The sequence below is a fragment of the Scyliorhinus canicula genome, chromosome 2 (genome assembly GCF_902713615.1).
Source record: "Scyliorhinus canicula chromosome 2, sScyCan1.1, whole genome shotgun sequence".
NCBI lineage: Eukaryota > Metazoa > Chordata > Chondrichthyes > Carcharhiniformes > Scyliorhinidae > Scyliorhinus > Scyliorhinus canicula.
The window spans coordinates 29,094,209-29,115,825 of NC_052147.1; the positions used below are offsets into that span (position 1 = coordinate 29,094,209).

Consider the following 21,617-nt stretch of genomic DNA (forward strand, 5'->3'; position numbering starts at 1 on the left):
ACCTCTTGTAAAACACTGCCAGGAACCTGTGGGGCCTCACGTTTTTGCATCCACCTTATTGCTACCAAGACCTCCTCTGGTCCAAACTGTTCCTCCAACTCCTCACACTCTTCCTCGAGGAAACTAAGCCCTCCACAAACTCCCGACATATCTGACCACTGCTCCCCTCCTGGTGGCTCCGACCTACAAAGCTTCTTATAAAAAGTTTCAATCATTCCATTAACTTTGGCCGGAGCAGATAACAGCTTGCCAGCTGAGTATCTCACCTGGATAATCTCCCAGGAGGCCACCTGCCTCCTCAACTGGAAAGCCAGGAGACGACTGGCCGTCTCCCCATATTCATAGGTAAGCCCCCCTCGGGCGTTGCAACCGACGCACCACCTTGACTGGAGATAGAAGGTCAAACTGCATCTGCAGCTTTTTCCTGCTTAACAGCAGCTCTGGGGTCGAGTCACTCTTAATACATCCAACAACTTTCGTTGTGCCTCCCTATCTATAGCTTCCCTATCTATATGCCCTTTGTACAATATGATCTCCCCTCTAATCGCTGCTTTTAGGCCTCCCATAGAACAAAGGGCAAGGTCGACCAGTTCCAATTAAACCCCACGTACTTGTCTGTAGCCCTCTATCCATCCACAGAACCCCATGTCAAGCCTCTATGCCGGCGCTGAGCCGAACCTACCTCTAATACCAAATCCACTAAATGTGGAGCATGGTCTGAGATGACTACCCGAATCAACTGATGCGTGTCCAGATCTGCATTGTCGCCAACAATCTCCTAAATGTTACAGCATCCCAATTAGGCACATATACATTCATCAGCACCACCAACCTACCTTCCAGTGTCTCGGTGATTGTCACATACCTAACTGCCTGATCCGCTACAACCCTTTCCGCCTGAAAACGGACTCTTTTGTTCATTAAAATTGCCGCTCACCCAGCCCCTTTGAAGCAGAGTATGACCCCTCGTCTGCAGGTGGGTCTCTTGCAAAAGCACCACATCGACACTCGATCGTTCAACCCCCCCCGTCAGCCATTTCCCTTGAGGAATTATCCTATCCATGCTCCTAAGTTCCTAGAGTCAAGTCCCATCCTAGATTGCTGCCAACCCCACCCATAGGGTGAGACAAAGAAAAACCCCTGGACACTGTCAGCACCCTATCCCTCTCCCATACCCCAACTCAAGACCCTGGAAACGTCCTCCAAACAAACAATGCCCCATCCTCGCCATCCGCCACCAAAACAAACACGCTAGGCACATGGAAACTTGTCTAAGCAGGTCCAGTAGGCCAAAGTCCCTCCCCCAACCTCACTTCTGTTCACTAGTTAAACTGCCCCTTGCCAGGGCCCCACACTCAAAGAATGAAGACGAGAAGCTCCCCCACTGCTAAAGAAAAACCAAACCCAAATTCTCAACATCCCACCTTGGGCCATATATTGTCTGTATTGCTGCCTTTGCCATGACCCCTGACGACTTTGGCCCTCTTGTCCCCCCCCCCCCCCCCCCCACCCTTACAAATATACATTCCAATACAGAGCAATAAACCAAATAATCAATATTGAAGCATTCCTGTTCCATCAACATTTAAGTCCCATTTAAACCCTTTTAATTAAGTTCAAGTTCTTCTTCCTTGACAAAACCCTCCGCCTCCTCGAAAAAGTGATCATTTGAGTTGTATGCAACTCTCAACCTCGCTGGGTATACCACTCAGACACGCACTCCACTTTTATACAATGCCGACTTCGCCCTGTTAAAGGCTGCACGCCTCTTTGCTCGCTCTGCCCCGACATCTTGATAAATTCGGATGCTACTTCTTTCCCATCTCACATCCCGGTTCTATTTGGCCCATGTCGGGACCCACTCCTTTTGCTGGAAGCTTTGGAAACTAACTATTACCGCTGTGGTGGCTCATTAGCCTGAGGCCTCTGCCAGAGTGATTGATGGGCCCTATCCAGCTCAAGAGGAGACTCTTTTGTTAAATTCCTCCCCCACCCCCACCCACCAACAACTTTGGAAACACGTGGGAGAAGTACTTGGTTGGGTTCGGGCTCTCCACCCCATCCTGCAAATCCACGTTCCTGAGGTTCTGTTTCCTTGATCTGTTCTCCAGGTCCTCCACCTTCTCCCTCAGGGCCTTATTCCTCTCCTCCACGATCATCATCTCTGCTTCCAGCGAGGCAGTCTGGTTGCTATGCCGTGACCAAATCCCTTCCACCCCCTTCAGCAATTCTCCACGCTCTTTCACTCCAAAGTACTTCTGACTTCTCTCTTATTGGGCTGAGCACTGCCTCAGTAGACTTTTTAAGGGTCTCCATCAACTCCCTTGGCATTCAAGATTTTGGCAAATAGCTTTTTGAATCCATTACCCTAGTCAGCGTTTGCAATGTGATAGCGGCCACCCCACCGAGGTCGCCTCCACCATCTTTCTTCCCAATGAGTGTCACAATTTCTCTGACTTCGTCAAAGGGCTACCACTCGTACCTTTCTTTCCAAAAGTCCTTTTGTGGCTTTCAACATCCTTTCGTCAAATACAATTAGATGGGTTGGGTTTCCGTAACAAATTCCCCCGGGAACCGGTCAAAAAAAGACCAAAAAATCAACAACCTTGGGAGCTACCTTGTGTGCAGCCTTCTCCTACATGCCGCCACCGGAAGTCCCCTATATGCAATATGTGTGTGTGCGTATGTGCTGGAGACAGGGTATGTCATGTGCGTTAATTTGGGATAAGTGTGAGAATAAATCTCTCTCAAAAGCTTGCTACTGAATTATTTAATTGGAATGTACGCTCCCAGTGTAACAAAACACCTCTTTCCATACAAAACATAAGAGCACAAACCTCCTGTTGATGACATAAGTAACATTTGTGTCAAACTATTACAATCCTAGACCAGACCCCAATAGTGGCTAGTAAACAGGACAGATACCCCAATATTTTAATTTTATAAGACTTTTGAGGAAAGGATACCTTGCTCCAGGAACGATTACGCGTATAAATAGGGATTTGGTATATTGAAACAAACTTTATTAGTAACACAATATTAAAATCTTTAACATCATACCAGAAAATAGTTTACAAATACCCCTTGAACAATACTACTCTATTCAGTTAATACAATACCCTTAACTGCTATCTTTTTCAAAATTAATTTAGAATATACAATTATTTATTTTTTCCCAATTAAGGGACAATTTAGTGTGACCTATTCACCTAGCCTGCATATCCTTCGGTTGTGAGGGTGAAACCCATGCAATCACGGATCAAACCCGGGTCCTCAGCGCCGTGAGGCAGCAGTGCTAACCACTGGGCTGCCGTGCTGCCCTTAACTGCTATCTTTGTTCCCACTTAAACATCAAATTAAAATTTCAGCTCTCGATCCATCTTAATTACCAATGGCACTTTGAGAAAGAAAGACCTTGGATACTGCTTTAAAGAAAAGACTTGACTTCTGTGAGATCCATGCAGAAACTTTGACTGTATTTCTTCAGAAGATGTCTCTCAGCTTGTTTCAGCTCCCCCTTGTTCTTAGACAAGTCTGCACTGCTTTAAAGATTGTTAATCTATTTTAACTGAACTGCAGTGAGAGCAAACTGTTTGACCTCTGGACACAGCTTTATTCAGATCAGAACTGTCCTGCTTTCTGAAAAATGCCTATGCCCTGGCTCCACCCAGCAATGCCATCATTGTACCGAACAGAAATCTAATTACCTCCACAAGGAATCCCCTTAAAGCAAAATTCCATTAGCATACCGTTCTCAGAATTGGGGATGCGACCCACTGGTGGGTGGCGGAGCGATTGGTTGTGGTGTTCTCAATTGAAGGAGAAGCACCCAACGACTGCAGCCGACTTTTAGAAAGCTGGCCGTGGTCGGCCTTTAAATGTGGACGCTGGAGCCTTCCTGCCAAAAGGATCAGCAGAGAGCAGGTCACGGGCCTGCTGTGTACACTGACAGCATGCACCCTGTTGGTCCACGCTTTAGGTGTGAAATAATGGAGGAGAGATTCCTCCATTTGTAGCTGCCAGCAAGCAAATAGACTGTGTGAAGAGCTGAAGATGGATTATTTTGTGATAAAGAAGATTGTGCCAGAGACACAAACAGGCCAGAATCTCTCAATTGAATCTGCTGGGGAGAGCTTGCCGTGGACTCTCCCCAGCAGGATAAAGCAGTGCTGACGTGAGCTGTGTGCAGAGCTCCAGGACCTCTAGTGAACAACTCATTCAGAAGAAACTGAAATCGGAACAACGCAGCATAAAGATGATTCCTTCAGGTATGGCTTCATTAATTTTGCCAATGCAAATCAGGATGCAAAGCCCATATGTGTTGTATGCAGGGAAGTACTGGCAAAGGAGAGTTTAAAACCCTCAAAACTTCAAAGGCATTTGAAGACCAAGTATGGCGGGTTCGAGGACAAACGTCTTGATTTCTTTTTAAAGGATGCAGCGAGAACCTAAATTGTCAGCTGAAGTCCTTAGCAGAAATGTAACATTGAATGACAAAGGAAGTTGAGATCGTGAGGACCGAGCAGGCCCACCTGCAGCATTAAAGGTAAACAAAAATGGTGCCTTGCGAAAGTCGGCCGGTTGGTAAAAGTGGGTCCCATGGGAAAAAAGATTGGAAAATACAGCCCAAGCTTTTTACAATGGTTTAATTGTGTCCCTGGCTCCCAAAATAAATATGGTTGCCTTTCAAACTAGAATTCCTTTTAAATCAAGATCGCAGCAGTCACACATGCACAAACTCAGGCTTTTAACCCTTACTGCACCAAGTACCTATAATACAATAGATCTGAAATTCCTACATTGATCACAAAACCAAGTGTCAGCCATTCACCATCTCCACCAAGAAAGAATCTAGCCATCTCTACTTGGCATTCAATAATATTCATTGCAAAATCCCCCCTTGATCAACATCTGGAGGGTTATCATTGACCTGAAGCTGAACTGGATCAATGACATAAACACTGATACAAGAGCAGGTGTTAGACTGGGAATTCTGAGGCAAGCAACTTTCTTCCTGACTCCCCAAAATGTGTCTGCTGTCCACAAGGCACAAATCAGGATTGTGATGGAGTAGTCTCCTCTTGCTTTGATGATTGCAGCTCACAACCTCACAAAGCTCAATATCATTGCGTTTGACAAAATCCCACATAGGAGATTATTGTGCAAAATTAAAGCGCAGGAGATTGAGGGGGGGGGGGGGGGTTATTGAGGTGGATATAAAACTGATTGGCAGAGAGGAAACAAAGAGTATGAATTAATAAGTCCTTTTCAAATTGGCAGGCAGTAACTAGTGGGGTGCCACGGATTGGTGCTGGCTCGAAGGGCCAAAAGGCCGCTATCTTCTATGTATCCAGGACAAATCTACTTGATTAGCAACCCATTCACCAACTTAAACATTCGCTCCCTTCATTACCAAAGCACTGTGGCAGTGTGTACTGAGTACGGGATGTACTGCAGCAACTCTCCAAACTCCTTTGACAGCACCTTCCAAACCTGCAATCCAGGGCAGCTGTCACATAACTGTTACCTGCAAATTCCCCTCTGAGCCACACACCATCCTGACTTGGAACTATATTGCTGCTCCTTCATTGCTGCTGGATGAAAATCCTGGAACTGCCTTCCTTAAAAGCTCTGTGGAAGAGTACCCACACCAGATGGACTGCAACGGTTCAGAAAGGTGGCTCCGCACTGCCTTCTTGAGGGCAATTACTAATTGGCGACAAATACTGGCCTAGCCAGCAAACTCCACATCCTGTGAAAGTGTAGAAACAACCTGTTTGTTTCAACCATTCCATATGGTAGTGAGCTACATCACTCTCAAGGGATTTGCTTACTTGGATTTCTTGGTCACTACCTTATATTGATGGCTGTTAGTTATGCTCTTTCTCCCCACACCCTCCTCTTGTGGCTCTTCCAAACCTCAACAGCTGTCTTGATCACTGTTGCCACAAAGATTATCTGAATTCGTACAAGATCTGAGGGAGGAGGGGAGAGGGGAAGGGGAAGGGGGGAGGGGGGGGGTTGGTGGTGGAGAAAGACAGAATTAAACATTTACAAGAACAATGCTATTTACTGTTTTTGCCTTTTCGGGCACTGTTTAAAGTGCATCAAAAACCATGTACTGGAGATGTTGGGTAAAATGTCTCTTGTTTGTGTTTGACTGTTCCCATGGCAGCATGTTTCTTAAAAGTACAGTGCCTGCTGTGACTCAATGTTGAAGATGGGCCTGAAGAGATAACATATAGCAGGGAGACATGCCTTCACAGATCATTGCACAATATTTGTTACTGTACCTCATTCTAGGGAGATTCTAAATATGGTGGTCAAATAGGAAGGAAGGACAACACTTTGGATTGGAAGCATGAGTGGTGTTATTTAAAAGAGGATGGGAGGGAGGAGGTACCAGCATTAACTTAAATCATGGAATGCGTACTTCATAATGCTAGATTAGAATTTTAAAATCTGATGGGTAGAACACCAGATTAGGAAAAAACAAAATTCCCCAATTAAGGATCAGTGCAAACTTCATTTTCTGAACCAAGGTTGTAGCTAGTTTCTTACTCACCAGTGTTGTAATTAGCTAGGTTACAATTTATATGTTTTAGAATATATCTTGTTTTGGGAATTGATGTTTAACTGTAGAAGATGGGCAAACCTGGTTGAGAGGCTGCCAAGCACACCTCTGGTAGATACAATTCAAATTAATTTGGAAATTATTACACTTCAGGGTAGAAGGCTGTAAGAGTCATAAAAAAGCAGGTGGAGAAATTTAAATTGATTTATCGGTGTGCTTTTGTGCAGAGACATGACAGCTGTAACCCTTGCAGTAAGAACAATCCAGTAAGATGTTTTCATTTTTGGAGTTGAAGCTAAATTAGTTTGGAAGCATTCAATAAACCCTGAAGGGTTGTAAAATCAATTTATTAAGATCAAAGAAGGAATTTTAAATGAGGAATACTTAACCTAAAGATTTGTTCAAAGACATCCGATAGAATGCCACATAGTCATGGAACTGGAAGGCGCTGAAGAGAGATTTTCCGGGTGTTTGCTGGGAGTTAAGTTGCGACTTGGATTTTGTATGATCTGCAGCTTTACAGAGAAGATAGCAAAAGTAAATGATAATTAGGCCTGCATTGTAAGCAGAGGGAAAAGCCTAGTTCACCATTCACCACATAGAATAAAACAAAAGACACAGGAGCAGAATTAGGCCATTCATACACAAAGTCTGCTCTGCCGTTCAATCATGGCTGATGTGTTTCTCATCCCTGTTCTCCTGCCTTCTCCCCATAACCCACGTTAATCAAGAACCTATCTATCTCTCTCTTAAAGACACTCACTGACTTGGCCTCCACAGCCTTCTGCAGCAATGATTTCCACAGATTCACCACCATCTGGTTGTAGAACCTCCTCGTCTCTGTTTGAAAGGATTGTCCATTCAGTCTGAGGTTGTGCTTTTGGGTTCTAGTTTCTCCTACTGGTGAAAACATCATCTCCACGTTCATTCTATCTAGGGTATGGCGACACTGCCATACAAGAGGAAAGAAGATGGAAGATTTGATCGTTTGCGGCTCATTGGCAAATCTACAATAGCCCTTGCAGAGTCCTGGGGAAAAATAAAGAAACCAGCAGATTTGCTTGGAAGTATTGAACAATATCCAGAACAAGGAACTCTGGTGTCAAAAGATGGAAAATGAAAGTTTTGCCTCAGAATAGCTGGAACTGGGAAGATTTATGGCATACTTTTGAGAGGCCCCGACAGGAACAAGTAACTTTTGAGATATTGCAATGTTTAAAAAAAATTCTTGGAAGTAAGAAGTAAACTTAAGGGTATGGCATTTAATTGTATTTGCTTTGTTTAATTTGTTCTATATACAATTGAATTTGTGTATTGTTTAAAAACATAAAAGCTTGGCGACATGCGGTGGCACGATGCAAGGACAAGATGTGCACGAGGTGGCTCCTGCTGGAATGCTGATCATTTTGTCCTTTTCTCTGGAGCCACAACACTTTTACTTCTCAGGAACCCTTGTAATGTAGCGGAATCGAGTTTTCCTTCTCTTGCGTGCCCGGGAAAGCCAAGAAGAATTCGAGCCGAAATCCGTCGACTAATTCTGAAGCCTTTGGATCTGATCAATTGAAGAGGCCTTGGCTGCAATTCGTTTGGTTCTTGAAAACACAAATAAGTCAGTCGAACGTCAAGGATCTACAATTTGAGGAGGGAGGCGGCATTACCAGATCACTGATTGGATCACCTCTATGGAGGCCGATTTCTTTCGGTGGTCATTAAAAGCCAAGTTGAATGGCCTGTAAAGTAGATCCAGTAGGTTGAGCATTCGTATTGTGGGGTTACCGAAGGGGACTGAGTGCCGCACCCTTACTGAATATTTCTCAGGCATGTTTTACAAGATGGTGGACGAAGGTGTTTTTACACCCCCCAGAATTAGACTGGGCCCATCACTCGATGCAACCGAATCCTCGTTCTGGAGATCCGCCTCGTGTGGTGATCTTAAAGGTTTCATGGTTTGAAAGAAAAGGAACAGGTTCTTCGATGGACAAGGGATCGTCATGATCTGAAGTGGAAGGCCATTCCAATCTGGGGAGGGATGTTGTCACCTTTGCCTCACTGATATCCGGGAGATGAATATTGCTTAGTTGGAGGTCTCCCATTCTGCCTGGTTCAGTGATTTAATGTCATTCCTACACTTGGGGAAAATTAAATTCACCATCAAGGGGTCAGTGGAGAAGTTTTACTTAAGACGGCAACCGTATAATTTTTTTTAAAGGACCTGGGAACAGTCAGCTGTTAGGGGGGGTTTAAATTTATTTTTATGTTTTTGTTTTTTTGTACTCTTGCGTTCTTGTTGGATGATATTTTGTTATGTGAAATCTCAATAAACATACTTTGGGGAGAAAAAAGTGAACTCTTGCGGCACAATTCTAGTGTTTAAATCACTGGATTTTCAGATTTCCCTTTAATGGTCGCTGACAGGATCATACATTAAGCAAAATTGCAGACAACTTTAATTTTCTCCACTTTGCCATTCCTAAATGATATTGCATTTACTATCATTAAGCAAACCTCTATCAATTATGGTACAAACTGACTTTTGGTGACTTTTGCTAGCATGCTTTTTAGAAAAAGAACTATAAAGACCTGATGAAAATTATTCTTAAGAGAAGTTAATTGATTATTTAACATCAAAATACATAGATGCCCTGTAGCCACCTAAGATGGACACTGGGCTACAAAATGGAGAACTGCTAAGGCTGCAGAGAAAAACAGTCTTAGCAAGGACAAGCAGTTTGCAGAAGACTAATTAGCATTCTGCACGTACAGAAACCAGTTTTTGGCCAGTTGCAGAGTTTCAGCCAAAGGTGTAAATGGCAACAGATCTATATAGTAATGAGGTGATCCAGATCCAGACCCCGCACAATAGAAACATTTAAGTATCAATGGATACTTTTGAGTAGACACCCAGACAGAACGGCACCACAGTATCCAACACACAGAACCATAGGGACCGCCCCACCCATCGAGGAACGACCCTCAGATTGGGGGGGTTTAGAAGATATCGATTGGGAAAGGCCCAATCGATACATGGCAGGTAAAAGGACCGCCCCGAAGGGGCACGGACTTCGGGGACCTATAAGAATAGACCCCGCACATGGTTCGGTCTGCTTTGCTCCGGCCCAGATCTGCTGTTGCTTCCAGACTCCGGCCCAGACTTGTTACATCGCATCCTGACTCCAGTTTCAGCACCGGCCGTTGAGCATCAGCCATCGAACTGTAAGTGCTAATACAACGATCGCTACGTGATCCAGACCTTGCTAGATCCTGACAACTTTAAGTACCTGAGAGTTGCAGACCAAGAACGGGACGAAGGCCTTGTCCCCTGACCTTGCCTGTTCCTGTCTAGATAAGTATTTTAGTTGTTTAGTATTAGAAGTAAGTTAGTCCCTTTAGCGTATGCATGTGTATTTATTATATTTGTCATAATAAATATCAATCGTTTGGACTTACTAATCGGTGTACAGATTTATTACTTTGAACCTGACCTTGATATTCTTGTGAGGTGTCTAAATACGGCACCCGGCGACTCCTGAGCATAATTACATACACAGAGCCATGTAGTGTTAAGCACACGGCCTTTAAACGGAGGCGTGTTAATACACTCCAGTAAAACGAGCAACAGCCCTGTACATTTCCAGTGATGAATTGGGGGATAATTTGTGAAGACGTTCGAGGTGCTGCAGAAAAGGTGCCTAAGAATAGTTCCAAATGAGGAACTACATTTACATAGGTTGGAGAAGCTGGGGCTCTTCTCCTTGGGGATTTTATGAGTGTGTTCAAAATCATGAGGGGTCTGGGCAAAATGGGGGAGGAGAACTGTTCCCATTGGTCGAAGGATTAAAAGTCAGAGGACATTGCTTCTTTAGCCAGCCACTTAAATTAGTGCTTTACACGATGTCTGTGTATTTACATTGTGTAATTATTGTATGTCCTAAGTTTTTGGTGTATGGAACGATCAGCCTGGACTGTACGCAGAACAATATTTTTCACTGTGCCTCTGTACACGTGACAAATCTAAATCTAAAATCAATAATGGCATGAGGGAAATCCTTTTTCACAGAATGTGGTTTGCATCTGGAATGCGCTACCTGAGATTGTTGTGGAGGCAGATTCATTGGAGACCTTCAAAAGAGAATTGGATAATTATCTGAAGTGAGAAAATTTGCAGGGTTGCGGGGACCAGGCTGGGGAGTGTGACTCGATGAGTTGCTCTGCAGAGCTGGCATCGATTTGATGGGCCCAACGGCACCTTCTGTGAAACCATTTTATGATTCATTTATATTGGATAAACAATATTTTCTCCCAGTAGAGTACATTTGTTGAGTTTAAAAATATTTGAATAATTGTACCATATTTTAGTTTAAAGGTTCGACTGAACTCCTGAATATTTTTCATATCTTTTCATTTGCGAGTAGCTGTGAAGTCACAAAATAATTTGGATTTTGCAACCGCGTGTTGACATTGCATATGTTGACAGACTCTCTGTATAACTCTCTGGAACCTTTGGGTGAAGAGGAAGGAATGACCAAATGTCCAGATAATTTATTGAGTCCCCAAAATCTGTTCCAGAGCCCCAACAACTATTTATCTGACTAGTATGCCTGATCATTTGCGGCAATCGTTCATACGTGTTTACAGATAGAAGTTTACTGATAGGATCAAATTTATCAGTGCTCTGATGCTGACCATGGTATGTATTCTACAAGCAAGTCTTTTTAAATAAAAAAAAATAAAAAAAGTTGCGGAGAAGTTTATTGACACTGTCCCATTACAGTAACCCAGAATTATATTAATCCTCGAGTTTGTGTGAGAAAAGAATAGGTAGAATGACTCGCAATTCATATTTATAGCTGTATATCTGATAATACCTGGCAGCTTTAGAATGAAATAAAACTGGGTTCTTCTCCAGTAACCTCTGCTTGCATTCTGCATGTAGCATGTCTAATTCCCAGCGCAGTCAAATGGCTGACTATTCCCCATTTCTTGAAATCTGGCAAAACATGTAGGCAAGAGAGTAAGAATCATTCTTATGTGGTGTTGAGAATTGTCAAGATTAATGTTGTTGCCATCCGGCCTGTTTTGCCGGCGTGATCTACAAATCTATATTTCCAATGATTTTTAGGCTGTTTCAAGGTAGCAATACCTTGTGGCTTCAGTGATGGTGGCTAAGCTGTGCTCTCACAATATGACATCTGAGACTCTCTTAATGGCTTTATAACAGTTCTGAGACTCTCTTAATAGCTTTGTAGCAGTTCTATCTAATCCACTAATGGTTGTGCAAAAAACGTCATGATTTTTCCGATGAAAATGGGCTTTTTAAGCCACAAAGTATGTTTATGGTCTTTGATATTTTACTAAACCATGGTGTGGTGGCTCGGGTACTTTTAGTACTGGAGACTAAGTTATATTTAAATAATAAACTTTGTTTAATCGTTGCAGGGGTTTCCCCCCATTAGGACCAAAAGCTGTTTAGGATTGTGCAGTTATGTCCAAGTTCCCCATGCCAGCTGTACAAAGAGCAAAGTGTTTTTTTAAGTGTATCATAGCTATTTTTCCTTCCCTATATTAGTTTCTGTGCCTCTTGTAAATTACTGAAAGTGACCATGATATTGAAGTTTCATAGGTTTGATAGATTATAAGCTATTTAAAAATTAGTAAAAAGTGAGGTAGCTGAAAAAATGTTTTTATGTAAGTTTAGTTTTTATACCTATTTGCAGAAAGTGTAATTTTGTAAAAGCGGTATGTTTGTAATATTCAAATGTAAAAGTCAGCGATTAACCTGGAAATGTTTGAGAATTTATCAATTTAAAACATTGTGCAAAATGAAAACTTTGGAATGAATCTGACTGCTTCGCTGCTGGGTCACAAATTGCTCAAGTTGCCAATGCTGGGGGTTAATACCCTTTCACTAGGGAGGAAATGTTTGGTGGCAGGATTTTCCATGCTTGCAGCATGAAATTTGAGGAGAGGTTCTTTTCGTAAGGCATGCCATTTCTGCATTATTTTTGCTGATTTTTAAATGATTACTTCCCTGAAAGAGTAAATTGATTTCCATCTCTGCTCCAGCTTAACTGGATTTTATAGCTGTTTGTAAATTATTAAAAAGAAGGATGAAAGAGTTTAAAGATATTCAGGTCTTACCATTTGTATATATATTATGCTCTTGTTTCGTTCTGTCAGTAATAACTCTGATCAATGATTGAGATTGTATCTTTTCCTTGAGATTTTGCTGATAAAGACAATGTTTTCTATTTGGCCAGATGTGTGGATATTAAGAAATCTTGCTAAAGACCATTGCAGATGTGTATGGTCATAATGTTGGGCAGTTTTATTTTCCTATTGTGAACTATTAAAGTAGTTTTATTATAACAACTGCAGAGCAACCAACAAGGACAAGCATTAATGTTGACATCTGGGAAGTTGAGCAAACTTTTTATTTAATTAATTTTCTCTTCCATCTCTGAAACTATTTTAAATAAAATCAATATTCCAAAACATGTAAAGTAACTAAAGTCACCATGGGTGGCACGTTGGTGCAGTGGTTAGCACTGCTGCCTCACAGCGGTGTGTCAGCAGTGCTAACCCTCTCACTGTCCATGTGGAGTTTGCACATTCTCCCCAGCAGCAGGGCAGAAGATGCATGGGAAACACCACTGGCAGTTTCGCTCTCTCACTCCCACACATCATTCTGGCAAAGTCCTGGAACACTTCCTAACGCCACATGGACGCAGTGGTTCAATAAAGCAATTCGTCACCACCTTGCGGACAATCATAAATGTGCAATAAATGCTGCTGGAGCCAGTGACACTCACATTTTGGAAGAGGTCTAACCTTCAGGAGTAGACACAGTAAGAAGGTTGGAAGGTGTGGGTGGTGAGGGATTCAAAGAATTGGTCAGACGTGACCTTGTTAGTGCGACCATGAGAACAGAGATGACACAAGTGGCAAGGTCTTGGATATGACCGTCAGTATGTTTGCAATGCAGCACTGGCATTGTGGTGATTGGATTCCAGCCATCAGGGGCCAGTTAGCTCAGGTGGATGGCTGGCATGTGAATCAAAATGACACCAAAAGCCTGGTGTTCAATTTCTGTTCTGGCTGAGGTAGACTGGTGGATTTCCCCCTTCCTTGCCATGTAGTAAAGGCACTGTATAAGCTCCGGTTGAGAAATTCTCAAATAATCGGGGATGCTACCTGGAGAAGAAGAAAACTACCTCTCATTGCTACATCTGTTTCTTAAATATTTCCTTTTTATCAAGTGTGACTTGAGCCTTTGAGGAGGTTTCCTCCTCTACTCCTTTTGCCTTTGTACAGCACAGGAACAGGCCCTTCGGCCCTCAGCCTTTTGCTCAGACTCATTGCTGTATTTGGTTGAGTGTTGCCGTGGTCCCGAGGGCACCTATGCACTGAACTGTCCTATGGAATTCAGCTTGAATCTAGGCTGTTGAGGTCTGAAGCAGAATGGCTCTGACGGAATCCTGACTCATGTTAAACTATTCCGTCTAGCACCCAGTAAATTGTTTTCAAAATAGTGTATGTAGAAAACAAACTTATCTATGTTATGCATGTGCGTACGTGGTTCTGGGAAAAACTTGGTTTCTGTTCTCTGTCATCCGTAAGCCTCTAGATTTGTTCTGTATCAACAAGGTCAGGCAGCTTTTTAGGAAACAATTTGTTTCTTGTACTGATTGTACAAGGCCAAACAAATAATTTAAAGTTGTGCTGTTTCAGCATTCAATGCTTATATTTGCAACAGTAAATTGAGTCATTGGGCAACACAATTTTGGATATTTTGTTGCATATTTCACTTGAAATTAGTTGTTCACAATGTAAAGTCCTTCATGAGGTGGAATGCAACTTCTTGCAGGACTTGAGAGACATGTTGGTATGTATGTGAAATGCACAGATTCTGAAAGCACCAGGAAGTCTGCTGGTCTTTTGAGGACCTTCACGAGTCTCCACACTTTCATCCATACACTAAAACCTTCTCACAGGAAAGTAAGAATGGCCTGGATATTGTGATCAGCAGTGAAGGGACAGCACACAAACCGGCTCTAAAGCATTTCTTTTTCACAATTCCGATGTAACTTTTAAACTGGTACCATCAATAGGAGATGTTTGACGTTTGCCATCGAATTCATCGAGCAACAATATAAAGTGTTCCAGATGCTGGAAATACGAGATTAAAACTGGAAGTGCTCAGCAGGCCTATGGAGAGAGAAACTGAAATGTCGTTCTAGTCAATGACTTCATTAGATCTGCCTTGAACTGCTGTCTCCAGTGTTGGTGTAGGTACACCAACAGTACTGCTTTATGTAGGGAATTCGTGATTTTTACTTTGTATCGGTGATATGTTTCCAAGTCAGGATGTTTTGTGGCTCAGAGGTGAACTTGGAGATGGTGGTGTTCCCATGCGTCTTCAACCCTCGTTTTATTCAGCTGTAAAGGTTGAGGTCTGCAGAAGCCTTGGCGAGTTTTTGAGTGCCCCTTGTAGATGGAAATTTGAAGTTGAAGGGTGTTAACTTTTTCTCTTCCAAATCAAAGGAAATCCTAGGATTTAATTTTTCAAGATATTTGAAATTTTCTGTTTTAAAAGCAGGTTCAAGCTGTTGGCTAGACCATCTGTTAATTTTCTAAATTTAGTGGCATGCAGCCTATTGACTTGAGTTATGAACTGTTCCTATTTTCAGTTAAATGATTGAAAGCATTTTAGAGTTCTGGTTTTTAAAACAAAGAGAAGCTTAACAAAACTATAAAACCAGATTAGGAAGGTTCAAGAGTTCACAGCTGGCGTTCTGGTGCGTTGTCATATCTCTTGTTTTCAACATGCAATCTAGAGCAGTGAACAAGAGCATAGGCTGACCATAGACTAACTAGTATAAAATTACGAAGATCGAAAACTAAGATTGCAAATGAAACAAAGTTGACTTTTTTTATATTGCACTTCTGTATTCAATTTAAAATTTAATTTTAAGCTTGCTTCACCTCGGAGCTGGCTGTTTGGCCTGAGGTGACTTGAGGTCAGTCCTTCAAACATTTCATTTTGGCTGTTTTGAAAGCATAAAAATTACTTGAAATAAAATGCATTGTTGGAAATATAAAACCTGATCTCTCAGCAGCATCAGTTAAAGTTTCAGCATCAGTTAAAAGTTTGCTCATCTGAAATAGTAACTTGTCTGAGGGATCTGTGCACACAGTTCAGCATTTTTGCTTTCAAGTTGCAAGTTTCCAGATTTTATTTCTGATTATTTGTAGACCTTGGTTTGGATGTTTTCTAGTCTCTTCATTGGTTTGTCATAAAGTGCCACTGGTTTTGTTTTGGGTTTTCCAGAAATGGCTGAACAAACTGCTGAGGCGTCTCTGCATCTGACTACATGGACTCACTTCTGGATTTTGTAGCTGATGATTGGCGGCCAGAATGCTGCATTGTTTGACCTGAGAAAATGGGTGTTAATGCATCTAACTACCCTCCATCATTCTCCCAGAGGGTAGGAGGAAATTCACAAGCTCAACAAACCTTTATAGGTAAGTTGCATTCCGTTTATCCCAGGCAACGTTGTGTGAAAATATTGGATTTTAAGGCAGGATACAGCTCTGGTAGTTTCCTTGATGCCCTGGTTATATTATCTCACGATCATTGTGAATTATTTAGTGATTTATTTTTGTAGTTTAACTTGTTCAGGGGATGAGAGTAATTCTGGCAAAAAGGCATTTAACTCCTTGAATTGCCGCTGCTCTTGTTGAGATTGTACCCCTACAATAATGCAAGCCGGGGATTTTAAAGCATTGATGATAGAGATCAGGATAGATTTTGCCTCCAGCCCTGGGCTGTGTTTAATTGAGTAATTTTTCCCACAGTGCTACAATTTACCAGATTTAGGTGAGAGAGAGAGCTGGATGGGATTCTCACTCTTGATCACTATTGGCTGACCTTCCTTGAAGAACATCCTGTGTGAACATTTTGAGCACAGGACTTGGGTGTGCAATGTTTCATTATGGTTGAAAAACCTGCTAACATATATACACGCACACGCACACGCACCAAGTATATGCCTCAAAAGTGGCACTTGTTGATGTATTTGAAAGTGATGGCCCATGTTAAGAAAGACCGTCAGGAATAGAGTGGAGTGAACCAACTAACTTGGATTAAACTATGCATGCGTGGTGCTGACACACTGTTGACAATCATTTCAGTTAATGGTAAGGTAAAATTGACTTGCATTCAACATTTTAAAAATCCAACAGTTCTTTATTATTTTCATAGATTACAAAGTAACATATTTGTTTTTAATTGAATGAACAGATGTTTGACATGTGGCACAGTATGATTTTTTTGTTTTTAATGCATAGGGACATCCTCCTATTTACATCAAGGATATGGATGTGAATCAAAATTATATAGCCTTGAACACAGTCATGAGAAACCACAAGACAAAAAGAAAAAGAGTTCTGGTCTTGCAACTCTGAGGAAGAAATTTATAAAAAGGCGTAAATCAAATCGGTCTGCTGATCATGCTAAGCAGATGCGTGAGCTCCTTTCTGGATGGGATGTAAGGGATGTAAACGCATTAGTGGAAGAATATGAAGGCACTGCAGCTTTGAAGGAACTTTCATTGCAGGGTAATTTGGCACGACCAGATGCACGGACCTTGCAAAGAGATTTAGCAGATCTGTATGAGTACAAGTATTGCACTGATGTTGATTTAATATTCCAAGACACTTGCTTTCCTGTACATCGTGCCATTCTGGCAGCAAGATGTCCCTTTTTTAAGACTTTACTTTCATCCTCGCCTGAATATGGTGCTGAGATTATGATGGACATAAACACGGCTGGCATAGATTTGCCTATGTTTTCAGCGTTATTACATTATCTGTACACGGGAGAGTTTGGGATAGAGGACTCCAGGTTCCAAAACGTCGACATCCTGGTACAGCTTACTGAAGAGTTTGGAACCCCAAATTCGCTTGATGTTGATATGCGAGAACTTTTTGACAGTATGTGCTATTATGACGCTGTTCTGAGCTTTTCATCTGATTCCGAATTAGGGGAAGCATTTGGAGGAACTCAGAGTTGTTTAAATGAAGAACTGTGTGGGCATAAGGCTGTCCTATCTGCACGGTCTCCATTTTTTAGAAATCTTCTTCAAAGACGAATAAGGACTGGTGAAGAAATTACAGATCGAACTCTGCACACTGCAACTAGAATTGTGCTAGATGAGTCCATCATTCCAAAGAAATATGCAAAAGTAATTTTACATTGTATGTATACAGATCTAGTGGATTTGTCTCTGGTACTACATTGCAATCCATCTGTCGGGAGCCTGAGTGAAGTCCAAGCGATGGTTGCAGGGAAAGGTAACATGTCAAGAGCTGAAGAAGCAATGGAACTTTACCATATAGCTCTTTTTCTGGAGTTCAACATGCTTGCTCAAGGTGGGTTTATGATCATTCGAAATGGGCCTTAAAGTCACATGCAGAAACATGTACATTTGATTTTCAGCAATATTGGTAAGGAAGTCTAATTACAACTAACAATCAAAGTAAATGCTGGTGGTATGTTTTTACATCAAAAGCACATGTGTAGTTTTAACCTGGATAAGAATTTACAAAATACAACTGATAAGAGCTTTAGAAGAGTTTATTTTCTTGTTACGTTTTTGATAAAGTTATAACATTGTGTGGAATCAAACATCCAGAAAATTGACAGTATTCAAATATTGTTTTTATCTTCTCAAACTTGGATAGCACCGATGTGTACTTGTTTTTAAGCTGAGTATACTGCATGTTAACTGAAAGGTGAATGAGAACATAATGTGTAAAAATCTTGGCTGTGAAGTGTATTAAATTTAACCGTAATAAATAGGGTATATTGAAAATCATTTTTTTATTTAAAAACTGAGTTTGCTTGCTTAATATATTTCCCCATTTCAAGCTACTGTACCTCGCAAGGGGTGGTCTAATTGACCGTCTGAAGACATGTGCTTTATTGAATCTATTTGTCACCCTGTCATCCCCTGCCTGGTGTATTTAAACTCCTGGAACCATCACCCAAAGTATAGTCAGAAGCTAGCATGAAGTACGGAAGGTTTCCTCCGAAACAGGCCATCTATTTCCTCAAGGTCATCTAGTGACCTTTTCATTAAACTGCAGTGTTTTTTATGATGACTTCTGATATTTCCAAGTCACCATACCATATATGGATCCAGCTACACACTAGTGTAATTCTGGGTCATTCTTGAACTTCTGGAGTGGGTGTTAGACCAGGAAGAAGAGAAGCTTTCAGAGGCAAAGGACAGGGATGTTTCTGATCCATCAGCGTCTTGATTCTTGCTAGCTTAAGAAGGAAAATTCCCTGTTCCAGTGCAGCATTTTGGACCAATTGATCCAACAATGGACAGCACGGTAGCATTGTGGCTAGCACAATGGCTTCACAGCTCCAGGGTCCTAGGTTCGATTCCGGCTTGGGTCACTGTCTGTGCGGAGTCTGCACATCCTCCCCGTGTGTGCATGGGTTTCCTCCGGGTGCTCCGGTTTCCTCCCACAGTCCAAAGATGTGCAGGTTAGGTGGATTGGCCATGATAAATTTCCCTTAGTGTCCAAAATTGCCCTTAGTGTTGGGTGGGGTTATTGGGTTATGGGGATAGGGTGGGGGTGTTGACCTTGGGTAGGGTGCTCTTTCCAAGAGCCCGGCAGACTCGATGGGCCGAATGGCCTCCTGCACTGTAAATTCTATGATCTATAATGGTGAAATGCCATTTACATTTATAGTAATCCAAATGGGCCCCAGTTGAAACTGAGGAAATGTTTATTGGTCTGTAAGTCTGGGCTCTCTTCTTGTAGTCATTGCAATCTCTCTACATCTTACATATGCACAGAAGGCAAAGGTGAATGGGCTCAGAAGAAAAAAATGACTTGCATCTATATGAACGTTTTTCACAACGACCAAACATCTTCAAGCACTTTACAGGCAGGTGCTGAAGTAGTGTTGTAATGCAGGAAATGCTGCAGCCAATTTGCTCACGATAAGCTCCCACAAACAGCAATGTGACGGTAATATGTTTCCATGGGGGGGGGGGGAAGGAACAAGTGTGGCAACTGACAGGTAAATTTCATCAAGCATAAAACTCCACAAGTATTTCGTATAGCATCTTAAAAGTACAAAAATATTTCTCGCTGCTTTGCAGAGTGCAAAAGATTGAACATGGTAGAGATAGTGCAGGGATGAGAAAAAAACTCAGTCAAAAGATTGATTTTTAAATGGGGTCCGTAAGGAGTAGAGAGATGACTGAAGCCACAACCGTCAACAGTAGTTGTGGGGGGGGGGGGGGGGGGGGGGGGGGGGGTGGGGGGCAAGGACACAGGTCAGAGTCAACGAAGCAGTATCTAGGAGGGGGAGGAGAGTTAGAAGGGTTGGGAGATGTTGAATAGAATAGGATGGGAGGGTAATCCATGGATATGAATACCAGGCACAGAAGTGTTGGCAGACCAGGAGCCATTGTAGGTCTGTGAGGGCAGGATGAGTTGGTTTGTGGAGGGTGAAAGATGGTCAGCCAGATACATGAACTTTGGAATAGCCAATGTCTTGCGATGATTGAGGCATTGATGGTGTCAGTAGAATTTGTTGAGCCTGTGCTATTTGCCCAAGAGAAAGAAGGAATTGAGTGATCATGTCAGGGAGAAAAGACTTTGTGTTTTTTTTCAGTGTTTAGCTGAGGAAATTGTGATAAGTTTTAGACTGGATGTTGGGCAAGCAATTGTGCAGAAGAAAGTACGGAGTGTCGGGACGGGGTTTAAGAGGATGTGGTCATTACCAATGATCAACATCACGGGAGCGAATCTGAATGGGAGAATTTTTATAATTTTAAGAGGTCAGTGAATTCACAGCATCCTGACTTGGAAATATGTTGCCGTTTTTTCATTGTTGCTGGGTCAAAACCCAAAGACCCCTACCTAACAGCATTATCGGTATATCTACACCACAAGGACTGCAATGATTCAGGAAGGTGACTCGGCACCACCCATCAATAGGAATGGGCAATAAGGGCAGCAATGCTGTCTCGCCTCACGGCGCCGAGGTCCCAAATTCAATCCTGGCTCTGGGTCTCTGCCCGTGTGGAGTTTGCGCATTCTCCCTGTGCCTGTGTGGGTCTCTCCCCCACAACCCAAAAAGATGTGTAGGGTAGGTGAATTGGTCACGCTAAATTGTCCCTTACAAAAATTGGGAAAACATTATTGGGTCCACTAAATTATATTTTAAAAAAAAGAATGGGCAATAAATGCTCACTTTACCAGTGAAGCCCAAATCCCATGAATAAATTTTAAGAAAATAAAGAACAGGGGATTGTAATCTGAGTCTGAGGCATCATGTAGTGCAGAGTCTGCAATAGAAAATCTTTGGAAGAAACCGGGTTTAGTTTGCTAATTCTGTTGCATACTGTTAAATAAGTTGGGTCCTTTGTCCCATTTACACTTTGACTGGCTCTCCCCAATAATGTATCTTAGCCAAAGGACGCTTTGGTATGTTTACTGCATAGAACAAAATATTCAGTGTTTTATCCATATAAATGTGTAAATACATGTATACCTTGACTTACTGAAATTTATGAGATGCAGTTTGATGCAGTTTTAAAAATTGCGTTCTTGGGGCTGTTTTATTTGTTTTGGAGCATGGAAGTCCCTCTTTTTTGGATTCAATCTCACCGCTGCTTTCTTTGAAAATTGCTTCAAAGAGTTCTGCCGAAGGTAGCAGATGACTTTTTTTGCTCCCTGTAAGCCTGTGTATCACATGGCATTTTACTGAAGCAGATCTATGTCCCCTAAGTAATGAAAGTCAAATTAAGAAATCCAAGCTGAAGTCATGCAGTGTTTCATTGTTGTTTTATCCATGAATTTTGAAGATGGGAATCTGCTTGTCAGCTTTAAGCTGGAGGTTAAGAGGCCATGAGCACTTTGTGTGTTCTGTATCTATGTCAAAGTAGGATGTCTGGGAAAGGGCAAAAAGTTTTTGATAGTGATCCCTCAATTTTAATGTTTACATTCAGTCTGA

General features: G+C 42.0%; 1 protein-coding gene across 2 annotated transcripts in view; it reads left to right on the forward strand.

Annotated features, from left to right (window-relative positions):
• btbd7 (BTB (POZ) domain containing 7) overlaps positions 1–21,617 on the forward strand; it is a 73,638-nt gene that overhangs the window by 25,419 nt on the left and 26,602 nt on the right. The window contains exons 1-3 of one of the 2 annotated variants that reach the window (XM_038775067.1): positions 4,526–4,546; positions 15,903–16,096; positions 16,922–18,004. In XM_038775067.1, the coding sequence (XP_038630995.1) occupies positions 16,015–16,096; positions 16,922–18,004 (1,165 nt within the window). In that variant the 5' untranslated portion in view covers positions 4,526–4,546; positions 15,903–16,014. Of the gene's footprint in view, positions 1–4,525; positions 4,547–15,902; positions 16,097–16,921; positions 18,005–21,617 lie in introns of those variants that run through there. The other variant, XM_038775058.1, reaches the window with a different exon arrangement.